This window comes from Chinchilla lanigera, unplaced genomic scaffold (assembly GCF_000276665.1).
Source record: "Chinchilla lanigera isolate Chin_1 unplaced genomic scaffold, ChiLan1.0 scaffold00080, whole genome shotgun sequence".
NCBI classification, from domain to species: Eukaryota; Metazoa; Chordata; class Mammalia; order Rodentia; family Chinchillidae; genus Chinchilla; species Chinchilla lanigera.
In genome coordinates this window covers 7,823,865-7,840,424 of record NW_004955481.1, presented here as the reverse complement: position 1 = coordinate 7,840,424, position 16,560 = coordinate 7,823,865, and the positions used below count along the sequence as shown (strand labels likewise).

The 16,560-nt window shown below is 47.0% G+C and overlaps 1 protein-coding gene across 3 annotated transcripts; it reads right to left on the bottom strand.

Annotated features, from left to right (window-relative positions):
- Nucleotides 1-294: 294 nt before the first annotated feature.
- Spaca3 (sperm acrosome associated 3) lies at nucleotides 295-7,907 on the bottom strand. 3 transcript variants are annotated; one of them, XM_005402832.1, is made up of 5 exons: nucleotides 7,732-7,907; nucleotides 4,049-4,328; nucleotides 3,033-3,191; nucleotides 2,550-2,628; nucleotides 295-460 (listed from the first exon to the last, which is right to left on the bottom strand). In XM_005402832.1, the coding sequence occupies exons 2-5, from the start codon at nucleotides 4,236-4,238 to the stop codon at nucleotides 394-396; spliced, it is 495 nt and encodes a 164-aa protein (XP_005402889.1). In that variant the 5' UTR covers nucleotides 4,239-4,328; nucleotides 7,732-7,907; the 3' UTR covers nucleotides 295-393. The 3 variants fall into 3 exon arrangements, with proteins under 3 accessions (XP_005402889.1, XP_005402888.1, XP_005402890.1); XM_005402831.1 differs by having other exon boundaries at nucleotides 7,752-7,907; XM_005402833.1 differs by lacking the exon at nucleotides 7,732-7,907 and adding an exon at nucleotides 7,000-7,079.
- Nucleotides 7,908-16,560: the final 8,653 nt, after the last annotated feature.

The following is a 16,560-nucleotide window of genomic DNA, read 5'->3' as shown; positions in this document are numbered from 1 at the left end:
GAAAACACAACTAAAATTATTCAAAAACTTAAATTTAAATAGGACATCCCATTTTGTTATTCTTGTTGTTTGTTTGTTTAGCTTGCTTGTTTTGCTAAATCTGGCAACCCTAGACCAAAATGTCACCAGGTATAGGCAAGGAAGGCACTGACCGCCTGCCCAAAGTCACCGGCAGTGGAGGCAAGCTTCCCATGGTAGGGCTCATGGCATGCACCTGATGCCCACCTCCAGATGAGATGAGGACACAATAAGAGACTTTTAATTCAGCATCTGCAGACATACTGCTGAGAACCATGCTTGTGTTAAACTATATTTTATTAACTGGTTTGTCTTCCCAAGTCTGGGCCACATTTCCCAGACTGCTGTGCATGGCCTGGTCCATCCAGAGGGGTCCTAGAAGTCACAGCCATCCACCCAGTCGCTCAGGTCCTTGCCCTGGCAGTGGCGCCTCCAGGTCTCCCTGAGGACAGGAAACAAGCAGAGACCACGTAAGCTGCAAGCCCCAGGCACTGCTCAGAGACACTGCTGAGAGCAGGAAGGAGACACTGGCTCTAAATCAGGAAGGAGGCAAGGGGAGAGGCCAGGGAGGGGAGAGGGACAACCAAGCAAGGAAGCTTCTAGAGAAAAGAGAATGTAAAGGAAGAGAATGGCCTCTAAAAATTGAATATCTAGCTTCCCTCTTTGCTCAGTTCACCTACACATCACTGGCAAAGATCTGGAGCCTGGAGCTCAGGTGTGAGGCTGTCTTCCTACTCCCTCATGTTTCGGTGACAGTGACACCACATTACATGTGTACAGCCCTTTGTAGTACACGTAGCACCAGCACTTCCACCCCCCACTTATCACCACCACTTTTCCTGTCCCCAGCATCCCTATTAGGTAGATTGGGCAGATATTATGCTCCAATTTTCCAAATGAAAAACTCATCCTGAGGTGCAAAATACTTACCCCAAGTCCACAGGTAGTGAATGACAGAACTGCGTCCACACCCAACCCGCCCTGCCTGCCAGCTGGGTCTTTCCATTAATGGTTACTATTGTTTATACTCTCTCCCAGGACCATTACCTTGTTCCAGCTCACAGCTGATATTTGAGAAGATAAGCAAGCCCTCTTCCATGTCCTGGGACCACTTCCTGTGTTTAGCCCTAGCCACCTCTCAGGGGTTCTCATGCCAGAAATTTACTCCCAGTGTGTACATATTTTCTTATTGCATATTAATTGTATAAAATATTGAGTTTCAGTGTGGTATTTTCATACATGCACATAACATCCTTTATCATATCCATCCCATTACTCTCCCTTATATTTTCTTGCTCCCTCCCCTTTATTTGCTTGCTTTTGGCTAAAAATGGCCACCTTTCTACTTTTATATCTTCCTTTTTTTTTTAGATTCCACATATTAGAGAAAACATGTAGTACTTGACTTTCCAAGTCTGATTTATTTTAATTAACGGGATGTACTCCAGTTCCATTTTCCTGCAAATGACATGTCATTCTCCTTTAAGACTGAATCCTTCCTGATGTTAGAGACATGCATTGTGTCCTGCAGAGCTTGTTGGAGCCGAATCCGTTCCTTTAACAGTTCTTTAACAAGGCCCGTCTCCAAACCCTCTCTAGATTCATAATCACTCGCACCTCTTCCTCTGCCTCCTGGGTTGCATCTCACCTGTCCCTATTCCCTTCCAACAGTCCGTCGTGCGCAACTCCCCCCATGCCCATCACCTGTACATCTGTCTCTATATCTCTCCCTGAGACTCCTGCAAAGGCACTGAAGCAGTCTCCCCCAACTCTGCCTCTGTTGTGTCCTCCTTCCTTCCACTCTTGGGCCAGTGTGCAGTGGTCCCAAGTTTCCTTCCCAGTCTTATCATCTGTCACATCTGTCCATGGTCCTGATCCTCCAGTCCCTGAGACACTGCCCCCAGCCTGCTGTTTTCTCATCCAAAAGTGTGAGTGTAAGGAAACTAGAAATCTCCCACCAAAGGAAGCTGGGCAGCTGTGGGACACAGCTGAGAGGCACCTGTGGGAACCAATTTCTCATCCATGGCCTCATGCAATGCTCATCCAACTCTCTCACCAATTCCATGGCCACCTTGTGGGAGGAAATGGGAAGAGAAGATGGAAAGTAGGAGCTCCAAGCCCCACCTCTGCTTCAAGCAGAGAACCTCTTCTTTCATATTTTATACATCTGGGCATTATATAAAATTTAGTTTTTATATCAAAGATGCCACAGGTTAAAAAGTACACAGAGAGTCTTCTTAGATCCTGATCTAGAGAACCTTTAAGCAGACATCATAGAACAGGGAAATCTTGGAGAAGCCAAGCTCAGCTGTACAGCCAAATGACCACCCACGAACTGCTTGTCTTCTCTGAAACTCTGTGCCACCTGTAGACACATCAGTGGTGGTGAGTCCTACCACACAGGTAGCTGTCAAGGACAAGGAATGGTGCCTAGGACAAAGTGGGTGCTTGCTGAAGGCTAGCTCCCTGCAACTAACTGCCAGTTCTGTCCACACATCTTTGGAGAAAGGGCTCCATCCCAAGTTACTTACCAGTAGCCCAGACCCTGGGGCTCTTGGACAATCTTCATGGCACAGATAACAGTATCCTTGAGGTTAGGGTTCAACAAGTCTAGGGTGGGAGAGAAAGAAACATAATAAGGGAGAAAGGGGCAGAGCTAGACATCCAGAGTGTTTCTCTCTCCCTCTCTCTCCCTCTCTATCTCTCTCCCCTTCTTCCTCCTCCTCTTCCTCTTCCTGCTCCTCCTCCTCCCTCCTCCACTCCTCTCCCAATCTCTGAAACACAGGTACTCCCCTATCCCTCTCCTCACTCCGTCCTATAGCTCTAGGGCCCGCCTCCCAGGGGGGACCCCACTATCAGGCTCACGGAGTACCCACTCTCATTGCTGCTGCATATCTGACTCCTGGGGGACCTGCTGCCAGACATAAAGTCAGGTGGAACAAAATGAACTGAGAACAAGCCCACACTGGTATAAGGCCCAACCCCAGCCAGCCCAAGGCACAGGCCCATCCTACCAGAGCAATACACCCGGCAATGGTTTTGGGAGTCCGGGATGAGGTTTTTGCACCACCTCCTGCTGTTGATCTGGAAGATGCCATTGTTGGTGCTTCCATCTGCCTCATGGTCCACAGCACCCGTGTTGAAGCCACTTGTGAAGTAAGCAAGGCAGACCCCTGTGTGGGCAGACATGGGCCTGATGTCAGATGGCCAGGCCACTGCAGATCAGAGTGCTCACAGCACAGGTCCCACATACTGGGCTCCCGGCCTCACCCACCTCAAAGCGACCAGGGCAGATGCCCCCCTACCTGCTCTAAAAATGGATCAACCAAGGTTCAAGCAGGTAAAGTGACTTGCCCAAGATCACATACAGCTACCACACAGCAGGAATCAGGGCCAGAGCTCAGGTCTTAGAATTCTTAGAACTCTTAGGCTAGCAGTTTTCACACTTTCTCGGCACACAGTAGGGCCCAATGTGTTTGTCAAGTTAATTTACCAGAACTGGATCTTTAGAGGCATGACTAGGAAGACAGGATGGGATGTACAAAGGGGACTGAAAAAAATGTGGCCAGATGTGACTACACTTCACAGACAGCTTCCCAAATCTGCCACCACCTTGAAAAGTTTGGTAGTACTGACTTGTTCAGTTTGCGCTTTTTTTTTTGGTACCGGGAGTCAAACTCAGGACCTCGTGCTTGCCAGGCAGGCACCCACTGAGTTACATTCCTGGCCTCCTTTCTAAATTTCAGTATGGATGTCTCCTCCTGATGGCCATGATTAAGTTTATTGGGCTAAACTGGTCTGTTCTTTGACTCCTGGCTTTGCCATTGGAGGAAAATGAAGGGAGAGTTACAACGTGGCCCCTGTTGCCTGCCTACTGCTGGGCCTCCTCTATCATCTCATTGACGCCTGGTTTTAAAACTTCAAAAAGCTCCCCTTGAAGCCCACACCCCTTGAACAAGGAGGAGGGAGAAAGGGGGTGGAGGGAGAGAGGAGCCAGAGGCCATAGCCAGCAAGGGAAAAGTGTTCTCACAGTCAGCCAGACTGTATCCCCGGTAGCCGTCCAGGCCAAAGTCCCGAAGCGCTCTGACCAGCTCACAACGACTGTAGACCTTGGCCTCACTGGAGGTGAGCAGACAGCTGAGCAGGGAGGCGAGAACCAGCAACGTCATCACAGGTGGGCACAGCCGACTTCTGGGAGTCCAGTTCCTTCTGATTTCCATATAGGTGGCAGAGATGAAGCCCCAGCTACCCAGGCTCAGAGCTGAGCTTTAGCTCACCAGCCCTGGTTGTCCACTCACAGGCAGTTACTCCTTGGAAGAAGAAAGGACAGGTATCTGAGTGTACCCCTGGGAAAAGGAAGAGGGCATGGACAGAAGCTTCCAACAGAGCACCTCAGCTCCCTTACATCCCCCATGAAACACCAGCCATACTCCTAAGACCCTGGAGAGGGTCCCTGAGACCCATCCCCCTCCTTTGCAACCTTACCCAACTCCACCATGGCCTAGCAGCTGAGGAAAGAGGAAAGAAATGAGGGAGAAAAATCACAACTTGAGCTCCATACTGCACACTAGGCATTATTTGTCCCAACGCCCAAGATTTGACAAGTAGGAAGTGTCACAGTTTGGACTAAGACCAAAGCTGATGTGAATCCAAGGCCCCACTGAGGTGTGGCCCTTAGCAGATACTCCAGAGGCAATGGCTGGGCAATCTCATTGGTATAAATACATCTCTAAGCCCAACTGCCAAGGGACCTCCTTTCTAGTACTGAGCATTGATCTCCTGATGTTAAGTGACATCACCACCCTGAGCTCTCTCACATGGAAAACCCTCTTCCTCCCACACACAGACCCCTGGAAGTCCTGAAAGTCTCCATCCCTACCACCACTCTAAAACATCACTTTGCAAAAGCCCTTCTTCTTAGAAGCTCCCCCATCCTGTTGCTTTGCCCTCCATCCTCTCCAATACCATGGAGGACCTTAGCTCCTGCTGATCTTAACCTCCTGGCTCCTTCACCTCTCCACGCCCCCTGATATTCACCTCCATGCTGCCCCAGTTATCCATTCCATGGCCTTGCTGTCCCCGTATCTTTCATCACCTGAAGTTTCCCCATCTTTGCAGCCTCCTGTTCTAATCTCTGACCTCGCCTTCTATCATATCTTCCCACCTCTTTCACAACCTCTGCCCGCCACACCTGCTCTCCACCTTCAGAGTCAACACGGGAAACAATTGCACACCCTGAAAGTGGATGTCCCTGCTCTCCAACCCCTCTACAAATGTCACTCAGGGTGACAAAGTGGCTAGTGCTGTGACTCTACAGTGGGTTTGAAGCCCATCTCTGTCCTTTAGTACATATCAGACTTTGGACCCTCTCCAAGCCTCATTTTCTTTACCTATAAAGTCAGGACACTGATAAGACCTGCCTCACAAGAGTGTTAGGGGAATAAATGAGAAAAGGCATGAAAGAACTTAGCTCTTCACATTAAAAATAGACTAGCTGTTATTTCTATTGTGAACCAAAACGAGCGCTGGCATTAATGCTTCTGTGTGGTCAGCGTTCTCCTATCTCCCTCAAAAGGAGTTTGAAACCTTCATTACTGTCCTTGAACACCAAATGGGGTTCTGCCCCACCCCCTTTACTCCCAGATGACCACCCTACCTCCTGCTGTGCTGAAAAAAGCAGGAAGATCACATGCAGAATTCCTTCTTCCTGCCTTAGCCCTACCGCACTGAAAACTGGTCCGATCCCTCATGCACCCCATCACCAGCACCCTAGGGTGAGGATAAGGTGGCTTCATGCATATCTGGGCCTATCTTCCCACCAGGCTCTAGATTTCATCCTTTCCTGTCTGCCAGTTCTCCTCCTCTAGCCTCACCAGGACCTCGCTCCTGCCTGCTCCTCCTTGCCCTGTGTGGGCATCATGCTTGGTTAAGGCTGCAGCTCTTACACACCTTCCTGAGAGTATTACTCTCATCTATGCTGACTGATCTCTTCCCCACTCTTCTCATCCAAACTTCTGGGGAGGGGGAAATTACTCCTTTCTCATCTCCCAGTTCTTCCCAGTGACACTGAATTCCTCACCATCACCACTCGCCTAAAACTGCTCTTTCCCAGCCAGTGGACCCCTGCAGATCTCATCGTATAGGGGTCCTCAGCAGCACTTCACACTGCTGACCATTCCTCTGTTGAAACCCTTGTCTCTCTTGGTTCCTAGACTGGCCTCCTGCCCTGGCTCTTTCTTATTCTTCTTTGTGGATTTTGCTTCTACCCAGACTTTAAAAGCTGGGGTGATTTCCAGGTCTTTCTACCATGGGCCTTCATCTCTTCCACTTCAGGAGACTCTCTGGCAATCCCACTGTCAACCTGACCTGCAGTGAGACAACCTTCCATCCTCTCTCCCTGAGACCTCAGAGGCAACTGGCTCTCTTCCCCTTGGCTACCCCACAGTCCCCTCAAACTAAGACATTGAAAACAGAATGAATGTTCCCCAAAACCTTCTCTTTCTGTGTCTTCTCTTCCTTGGTTTACATTACAGCCACCCCTTTGCCCAAAAAACATATATGGCTGTTCTCCTTTGCTTCTCCTTCTCCATTACTGCATCCTTCACCCCTTCCCCTGCCAACCGATCCCAAAGTCCTATTGACTCTATCTCTCTCCAACAGCACTGTTTTTCCTGAAGTTCAAACCACCATCCTGGCTTCCTAATGAAAGCTCCTCATACCCAGCCTTGAGCCCTCCCTCCCAACTCTTCTGCACACGTGCACCAGAACGAATGTTGTAAGTACAAAGGCCAGCCACGTGACACTCCTCACTAGCGCCTGCCAGCACCATCCTTAAGCATGAGCCACAGACCCTTAGTGATCTGCCAGCCTCTCTCCACTCATACTTTCAATTCCAGTAATGTCACCCTGTCCGTCCACTCAGGACAACTCTGCTGTCTACAGAGGTAGCCCTTTCCTTGTCTCTCCATTGCCAATTCTTACTCAGACTTCCAGGGTCACAACAGGGATGATTTCCCCAGAGAGACTTCCTTGGTGGGCCAGTGCCCCACCTCTCCCACAGGCTCCCAGTCTTCTACCCTCCCTTTGTCCTAAGGGATTTACCATATCTATTCCATCACAAACGACCTTCCAAAGAACAGTGGCCTGCCGGGTCTTATTTACCCTCATATCCTGAGACCAGGGCTGCAGGTATAATTTGACTGCTCAGTGGATGTATCTTAAACTGAAATACACTGGAGTCGCAACCACAGAGTTAGGAGTCCTTCTCATTAAAGTGTGTAGAGCAGGAGGGAAAGAGGCAATCACCCGTGCTGAGCTCTTCAGATCTGTTAGACACTGGGCCAGGCCTTTTCTGGATATTTTCTAACTTAATCTTATCTAATCCTCTTAACAATTCGAGGGCAATAGGTTTAGTAACCTAATTTATAGATGAGGAAACCAAGCTCCCTGCTACACAGTGAGTGGTTTTGATTTTGTTACAGTTAAGTGACTTAAGGGTGAGTTCATCCTGAACATTTTACAGCAAGTTCAGAAGTTGAAGTGACTCTGAGATCACAGACCTGCCAGTGGGTGAGATCACAGACCAACAATCCTCCTCCCCCACCCTCCAGGCAAGGATCCTCCCATCTCTGACCAAAATCTGCTTTCTCTGTCCAGCCAGCCCAACCCAGGGCCCTGGTTAACAGCTCTAGCTTGAGGGCACAGGGACCTCACTGATCAGGAGTCCTCCCCACCAGAGCTGAGGTCGTGGTGACAATGACAGCAGCAGCCGTGGCCCAAATCTCTGCTTCAGCTCAGGAAGTCCTCCACAATATTACTGGGATCCTGGCGCCCAGCGTTAAGTGGACAATGGGGAAGGCAGGCTGCAGACTGACTTAGAGCCTTCTAGAACTCCTAGCTTTGTGAGCTCAACTTCTGGAACCTGTTCCACAGTCTGAGCTCTGAGCACCCCACCTGAGTCCCTCAATTTCAAGGTTCAAGGGCGTGTCAGGGGTATGTAATGCCAACCTTTCTTGCCTAGTGTTGCTTGCGTGTGTGCGCACACATGTGCACGCACACACGCACAATACCTTACTTTGAGGGAAGACTCTACCCTCCCAACAGATACAGGCATGATGGCAGGTGCCCACTGCCTCCAAGCTGTCCATCTCACCATTGAACTCTTTTGCCTGGCAAAAAGCTCTTTCTCCATCTGATTGGTGACTGTTCAGTGTGGCTGCACAGGCCAGAGTCCCAGTTATGCTATGGACCCTAAAACTTGCGGGATAGGGAAATGAATGAAAAAGATTTGTGGTACCTAGCTCTGAGCCCACCTCCAGGAGGCCCCCTGATTGGAAGCCACGCAACTCAGCAGCTAGACCATGGGCTTTGGGGTCAGGCTGTCCTGTGCAAGAAGCAGGCGCTAGTGAATACCAGCTGGGTGGCCCAGAGAAAGTGTCTTAACATCTCTGTGTCCTAATTCCCAAAGGGGAGATGACAATATCTACCTCAGTGTGTATTAAGCGAGTTCAAGAAAGCATCTATAAAGTGCTTAGTCCTCAGGGATGGGGAATCAATAAATAGCAGCAATTACTACTAAAAGTAAAGCATAGCACAGCCACAAAGATGTTTAGTTGCAGCCTGTCTGCCTGACCGAACCCAGGCCAACCAAGTCAGAAATGATGTGTGTGTATGTGTGTGTATATATATCTCAAAATAAATACAGTGGTCAAGTTTCAGTGATGATTTTTTTAATGTGATAAGAACACTTAACAAGAAATCTGCCCTCTTCACAGATTTCTAAGTGCACAATACCTGATTATTGATGATAAGTACACCGTTGTGCGGCAGAGCTCTAAGCTCATTTATCTTGCTTGACTAAATCTTCATGTTCCTTAATTGGTCATTCCCACGGCCCCCTCCCTTGGCCCCTGTAATCACCATGCCACTCTTAGATCACAAGGCCCATAGGAGTTTGACTACTCTAGTTACCTTGTAAGTGGAATCATTTCTCTTTCTGCGACTGATTTATTTCCTTTAACACAATCTCCACCAGGCATCCCACTGCCGGGATGCACCATGTTTGCTTTACTCAGTCTTTTGTGGATGGATGTGTGGGCTGTTTCTATATCTCGGCCACTGTAGACAATGCTGCAATGAACTTGGAGTGTAGATATCTCTCCGAAATCATGATTTCTGTTCTTTTGGATAAATACCCACAAGTGGTGTAGCTGGGTCATATGGTAATTCTTTTTTTCTAATTTTTAAAGGAATATCCATATTGTTTTCCAAAGCAGCCACATTATCTTGCATTCATACCAACAGCACTCAAGGATTCTAATGTTTCCTCATGCTTACCAATGTTGATGGCCTTTTGTTTTTCAATAAAAGCCATTCTTACAGGTGTCAGGTGAGGTTTCATGATGGTTTTGCTGTGCGCTCCCTTGGTGACCAGTAGCACTGAGCATTTTTATCAGATACCTGTTGACCATTTGCATATTTTCTTTGAAAAAAAAAAATGTCTAACTGGCATCAGTATTTCTTTTTTTTTTTTGGTTTTTTGGTTTTTTGGTTTTTTCTCTGGTACCGGGAACCGAACTCACGACCTTGCGCTTGCCAAGCAGGCGCTTTTGCCGCTGAGCTAAATCCCCAGCCCCTGGCATCAGTATTTCTTAAAAGCTCCCCAGAGCTAGGTACGGTGGAGCACATCTATAATCCCAGCACCAGGGAGGCTGAGCCAGGAGGATCACCACAAGTTTGAGGCCATACAGTAAATTCAAGGCCAGGCTGCACTACAAAGTGAGACAAAAAAAACCACACTCTCCAGATAATTCCAATGTACATTCAGGCTTGAGTGTTTATTCAAGGGAAAGTGCTCAGGATTTAACAGATTTTGCCCCCGCATGGCTATGTAGTCTTAACAAATTAATCTCCATTCCCTCACCATTAAAGTGGAGCCATTACCCTCCCTTGCCCACTGTAAACTTGACCCTGTACTCCAACTTCCCAAGCCTTATTTTCTCCTCTCTCCCTCCTGGGGTGGTGGTGACACTCAGATTTCTCAGTGCATGAGGGTGCCTCCACCAGCATTGGTGCATTTAGCTATTGTTTTTATTGTGTGGCCCTTAGTGGTGATTCTGTCTGGTTGAGTTCTTTGGGGTTTTACTGCATTGGCCTGCTTTTACTATTTTATCACTTCTTTTTATTGAGTAATCTTTCAGCTTATTTTATTTTATTGTATGTTTTGTTATTTCCCAGTTGACTTTCCCTTTTAAATGGGAAAAAGGAAACAACAGCTCAAAAAGAACAGTTATGAGGGCAGACAAGGCCCCAGTGAGGGCTTCGGGTCTTTATTTCTCTGCTGAGCTCCACACACGTCTTACCTGCTAGCTTCCTAGCAGAGATCCTCCACTGGCTGCCTCGGAGTTCACACCCTCCAGCAGCCTTTTTACCTTCCTGGTCCTCAGGCCCAGTGGGAATTTATAAATAAAATTGACTCCCAGGCCCCAACCCAGGCCAATGGCGTCCAAATCACTGGGAGTACAGTTCAACCATCAGTATTTTTATTAATGCCCCCCCATTCCAAAGTGCTCCTGTACTGAGAACCACTGTTCCAACCAAACTTCTTATAGTTTTGTAAGTGTGTGTCTTGTATAGCATTGTATATGTCAAACTCACTCTATCCATCCCAACTCCCTGGCTAGCTTCTAGTCCTCCTTCAAGCTTGGATTCTTCTCTAGGACTCCTTGGGCTGACCTAGGGGTCTCCAGCACTCTTGCACAAACTCCTGTGCTAGTTTATAACCTCAGCATCAGTCACACTCTACCAGTATCTTTTTCTTCACAATCATTCCCATCAGATTAGCAGATGCTTGATATATAGCTCATGACTCCAGTGTGGAGAACAAAAATCAAAAATTGTTGGGTGAATAAAAATATGAAGAGATTGTTGTGGTTTGTGTCTAGGTAACCCCCATCTGAGCCTCATGCAGTTTTAGATGGGGCTTTTTCAGAGGTGGCTGAATCTAGATCGTGTGATTGATTCATGGTGCAGTGCCAGGATTAAGGGATCATCCTTGCTGGATTAAGGATGATTGCAGGATCAGTCCACTGATTGGATTGGAACTACCCTAATCCCGATAGACTGGATACACTGTAAGGGATAAAAGTGGCTTGTCTTCCCCTTCCCCTGTTTGTTTTTGCTGTCTTCTGCCACTGTGAACTGTTTCATTTCTGAGATGCCCCTCTGATAGTCAGCGGTTCTTGGAGCCAGCCGATTATGGACTACAACCTCTACAAACTGTAAGCTAAATAAACCTTTCCCCCTTTAACTTTGGGTGTTGAGTATTTTGTCTCAGCAATGAGAGAAGAGTAACTAAGAGAGAGATGAGTAAAAATCACCTAGTCAGTTGGTACAGAAGAAACTTAGCCCAGGGGACTCAGTCAGGAGAACACAGAGGCTGACCCCAAACAGTGTGGCAGAATCCCCATAGACAATGGAAAAACGCACCCTCGTCTGGCTATAGGAAGGGAAAGCCTAGACCTCCAAGATAAAGACCCTCAGTCAAGCCCTCCAAATTTAGTGCACTGAGAATAGAATGGACTTCTTCTCCATGAGTTGTTCTTGTTCTTTTCAGTGGTCTGAATGTGTGCCTGTAATCATGACACTACTGCCAGGACTACAGTATATTTAAAAAGTGACTGGGCCGGGGATATAGCTCAGGGCACAGCACCTGCCTGGCAAGTGCAAGGTCATGAGTTTGATTCTCAGTACCAAAAAAAAAAAGTGACTTATCCAACTGGGCATGGTTGCGCACACCTATCATCCCAGTACTCTGGGAGGCTGAGGCTGGAGGATTACAAGTTTGAGTCCAGCTTAGGCAATTTAGGGAGGACTAAAAATAAAAAATATTATAAAAAGGTGGGGGATATAGCTCAGTGTGAAGGCCCTGGTTTCAATCCCCATAGAAAGAATGAAAAAAAAAAGAACAAAAGAAAGGAAGGAAGGAAGCAAGGAAGAAAGAAAATCTAGCTTAACATGACTACAGCCGTCTTAGCTGTGACCACCATTTGCCTAGCAGGTAACCCTGACATGCATCACAAACTCTAAAGGACAAAGTCATTAAGACAGCTGTTGTGCCAACCACTGGTGCCTGGACTATTTCTGAAGTGACTCTGGACAAGTTAATAGTTCTTGAGAAAGGCCTCACACATTGTTACCTGCTACCCACTATTGCGTTAGCTTACTATGTAAATGCCTTCCTTGGGTGGGCTCTCTGGGTGCAGGGCTCCTCCTGTCTCATTGCCACCCAAGACACACTGCCATCTGTGAACCCTAATAAGTCACACTTGGTGCAGTCCTCGATCTGCCTGCTTCTTTCCTCTGTCTCAATACACCTCAGTGCACCATTTGCCTTCTGCTAGTTCTTTTCTTCTCAGGTTGGGCCTCCTCAATATTCTAGTTTCCCCGTGATGGTTAATTTTATGTGTCTACTCAACTGGGCCACAGGACAGTTGGTCATACAGTGGTCTGAGTGTTTCTGGGGGAGTGTTTTGGACGAGAGTGACATTCAGATCAGTGAAATAAGTAAAGCAGATTATCCTCCAAAGGCTGACTCTCCTCTGAGTAGAAGCGAATTTCTCTTGCCTGACTGCCTTCCAACTGACATATTGGCTTTTTTTCCTGCTTTTGGACACAAATTGAATATCAGACCTTTTTGGATGTACCTGCCAGCTTTCAGACAGGAACTACACCATAGGCCCTCTGGTTCTCAGGCTTTCCGACTCAGTGGAACTAAGCCACCAACTCTCCTGGGTCTTCAGCTGGCCAACTCACCCTGCAGCTCTATAATAAATCAATCAATCTCTCTCTCTCTGTCTCTGCCTCTAATCCTAGATGTATGTATGGATAGATAGATAGATAGATAGATAGATAGATAGATAGATAGATAGATATCCTATCCATGCTGTTTCGCTGGAGGACGCTGATTGATAAACCTTCATGTGAAGTTAGTAAAACACCACTTAACAGTTGCCGAGTTCCTCAGTTCCTGTTAATCCCCTCCCTGACTGGAGCCCCTGCAGGCTGGCGTCTTCCCTCCCTCTTGCCATCTGTGACTTCTGCAGTACAGGGCAACAGGCTGGAAGCAGCCAGACCCGGGCTACAGTCCTAGTTTCACAAAGCGTACTAGCTCTGTGACCTTGGTGGGTTAGTGGGCCTTGCTGAGCCACAGTATTCTCAACCATAGAATGAAAAGATTGCCCACCCAGGAGGTTATTGAGGGGATCCTGAGACAACACACAAGGCATTTCACGCAGTACTTGGCACTAAGCTAACAGCAAAAGACAGCTTTCAATTATTGTTATTTGGGGAGATAAGGAAACACAGAAACCATATTTTTAAGAATTACATTTGACTTGTCAGAAAAAATTCTAAGTAAGGGCCTAAAGAATCTTGCACAACAAGCACAGGAGCTTGTTTTAATGGTCAGAGGTCTTTTCCCCATCCTCAGCTGGCCCTCACTGCAGTCATAAAAACATAAGATCTCGGAAGACATAAGATCTTGGGATAAGCAGGAAATTGCTCTTCTAGCATCCATCATCTTGTACTTAGGTCCCAGGGATTTTTTCTCAGGGAAGTTGATACAGCCAGGAGAAAAACAGAAACGTCAATCTTGGGAAAATTGCTTATTCACCCCTTTCATACTTGCTGTTTTGATCTCTGGTGTAGTCAGGGTTTGCAAAGAAAACAATTTAATACAGGACACATAATTTATAGGATGATTTTATAATAGTCACCCAAAGAATTTAGTACAAAAAGAGAGCAGGAAATCTGTCCACACACTGAAGACACAAAGAATCCAGCTGAGGGCCTGGATCCCACAGCAATGTCCTGCATGAGTCCAGCTAAAAACCTAGAGCCCGTGACAATGCCCCCCATGAGTCCAGCTGGAGGCCTGCAGCCCCCAACAATGTCTCATGCAGGCCTGTTTCACAGATCTGCACTGGAAAGGCCCAAAGGTCAGTAGTGGAAGCTAAAAGTCTGTGCCAGCAGGATGAAAGGTCTGTGCCAGCAGAATGAGGGATCTGCACTGGAGCCAGGAAACAACACTCAAGGTAAGGACCAGAGCTCCCCCAAAGAGAATTGTATCCATCCTCAGCGACAAGAAGGTCCCGAGCTCCCACGATGATAATAACAGCCTAATTCATATCAGGAAATCCAGCAAAACAAGCTTCTCCAGGAGAACCAACAGTACCGCCTCGTCCCCGCCACTTCTCCTTTTTATACTGTTCACAATCCTCAGGTGGGCCTTCTATACCCAGCACCACGCTGATTCAGTTCAGCTGGGCGTTACAAGTTGACCACCAGTTGTCAATCCACCACAATCGCCCTCCAAGGTTGGAGATGGTTCCTCCATATCTGTCCCCCACACTCTGGTGTGTCATCATGGCCTATCCAATGCTGGTCTCCCTACCCTACAGGTCTCTTTCTAAATGACAGGGCTGAATACAGCATTCCCCACTTGTAAACCTTCTGACTGATCTCCATCCCTTCGGAACTAGATCAGCAGATGCATTCCAGCAGACCCACAGTGTGCCCCTCCAGCTTCCCAGGATCTCCCTAAGCACCTCCACCATTCCAGCCCAGCCCCACTCCCACTATGACGGTTCTAAACTACCACCTCCCAAGCTTATCTACCTAAAAGCCCTTCCTCACTGGATACTAAATAACTTCAGTTCATCACTCCATGTCAACCCAGCACTACAACTGTTGCAGAAAGGGTTAAGTCAACACCCTGGCCCTTAACCCTTCAATCTATTTTCTTGTGTCATGGGTTCATCTCTCCCAGAATCACCACCTTACACTATAATTTATGGTGTGCATGACTGTGACCCTCTCTGAGCTCTTCCAGAGCAAGAGTATGTTATATTTATCTCTGTAGTCCCATGACCTGTTAATGGGCGAGTAACACACAAAGCACTGGAGAGAGGTCAGACAAAGGCATTTCAAAACACACAGGTTGGCGAGAAACGTAATTATGAAAGTATAGCACAGAGTAGATCTTTATGATGCCGGACTAGTTCTGTATCTGAATTGGGATGGTGGGTACATAAATGACACATGTGATAAAAGATTATAGATCCCTACACCTGTTAATAAAGTCTGCGTCCTGGTTTAGCTCTTATATGTAAAATGTACCCACTGGGGAAAATGTACACAAGATCACTATTATGTTTGCCACTTCCTTTACATCAAAATAAAAAGTTTCTTCAAAAGGGAAAGCACACACCCAAGCTAGTTTTATTGTTCTGAGAAACCTAAAAAATTATTAGAAGTTCTAGAATTTTTCACGAAGTGTAATATAAGATTATTTAAAATACACTGGCTAGAAGGTAAGTGATTACAACCGAAACATAACTCAAGGGTGCTTTAACATCCGGTTGGTTTAGAAACAAGTTTCTTTTCTGAACGGATTCCTACCAGCACCTAAGTGGTTGGACGCCTGAGTAGGTGGAATTAGAGTCAGGGCAGTCATATTAGCTGAACGAGGCCAGCTATGATTTTAACAAACATCTGAGAAAAACATGCAGCTTTCCTTCCTGACCAGATAGAAAGAGGTTGTGTGAGGGCAGAAAAATGTCTTTTGGGTGACCCACGACTTTTGGGAAGCCAGTTGTAGAGAGGATGGGGGATCTAAAATCTGAGTTTGTGTTCTTAGCAATTTGGGAACCCTGAAAAGCCTGAGGTGCTAGAAAGGAGTAAACAGACACCTTCGAAAGCAAGAACTTTGACAAATCCAGGGCTTCTAAAACCCTGAACATCCTACCAACCAGGTAGGCTACCAACTGATCTTAGGCCTAGAGCCCTAAGAGCCTGGGGCCCTTAAAAACTGATGCCTGTAGCAATTTAGGGCCTTTGAGAAACGTGAAGCCTTTCACAAATTGAAAATTTGAATAACCTGGGGCTTATAACGACCCAAGACCTATAATAAACTAAAACTCTTAGTAACTCAGGTTGCCTAGCAACTTGGGACTCTAATTATCAGAGGCTCCTAGCAACCAGGGAGATTGCACAACCTGGAGGCCCAGTACACAACCAAGCTGGACCAAACTCCCTCTTCCTCTGGCAGTAGCTACACACCAAATTTTGAGAGGCAGTGAGATCCAAGAGGTACAGCCAGAATTAGGAGCCTCGGATTCATGGTTTACATTCCAATTTTGCCACTTATGTGACTGTATATCCTTCGGCTTTAACCCCCCTGACCACCAGTTGCCTTACCTATAAGTGATGGTAATAATTATAATACTGTCTAACTCATAAAATGATTGTGGGCAACAAGTAAAGTTTATGAAAAAGCATTTAACAGCCATACAAATGCATGCTGTCATTTTTTACTATATCTTCCCCTTGCATCTCAATGCACACCATGTTCCAACAACTACCCTTCCCAAACATCTTTCCCATCTATTCCAGCTCCATGGCCGCTACTGAAATCTCTAGTCCCTCTACTTCACTGTCTGCGTTGCTGTCAGTCATCTTTCCAACACGCAAGTCTTCACATCA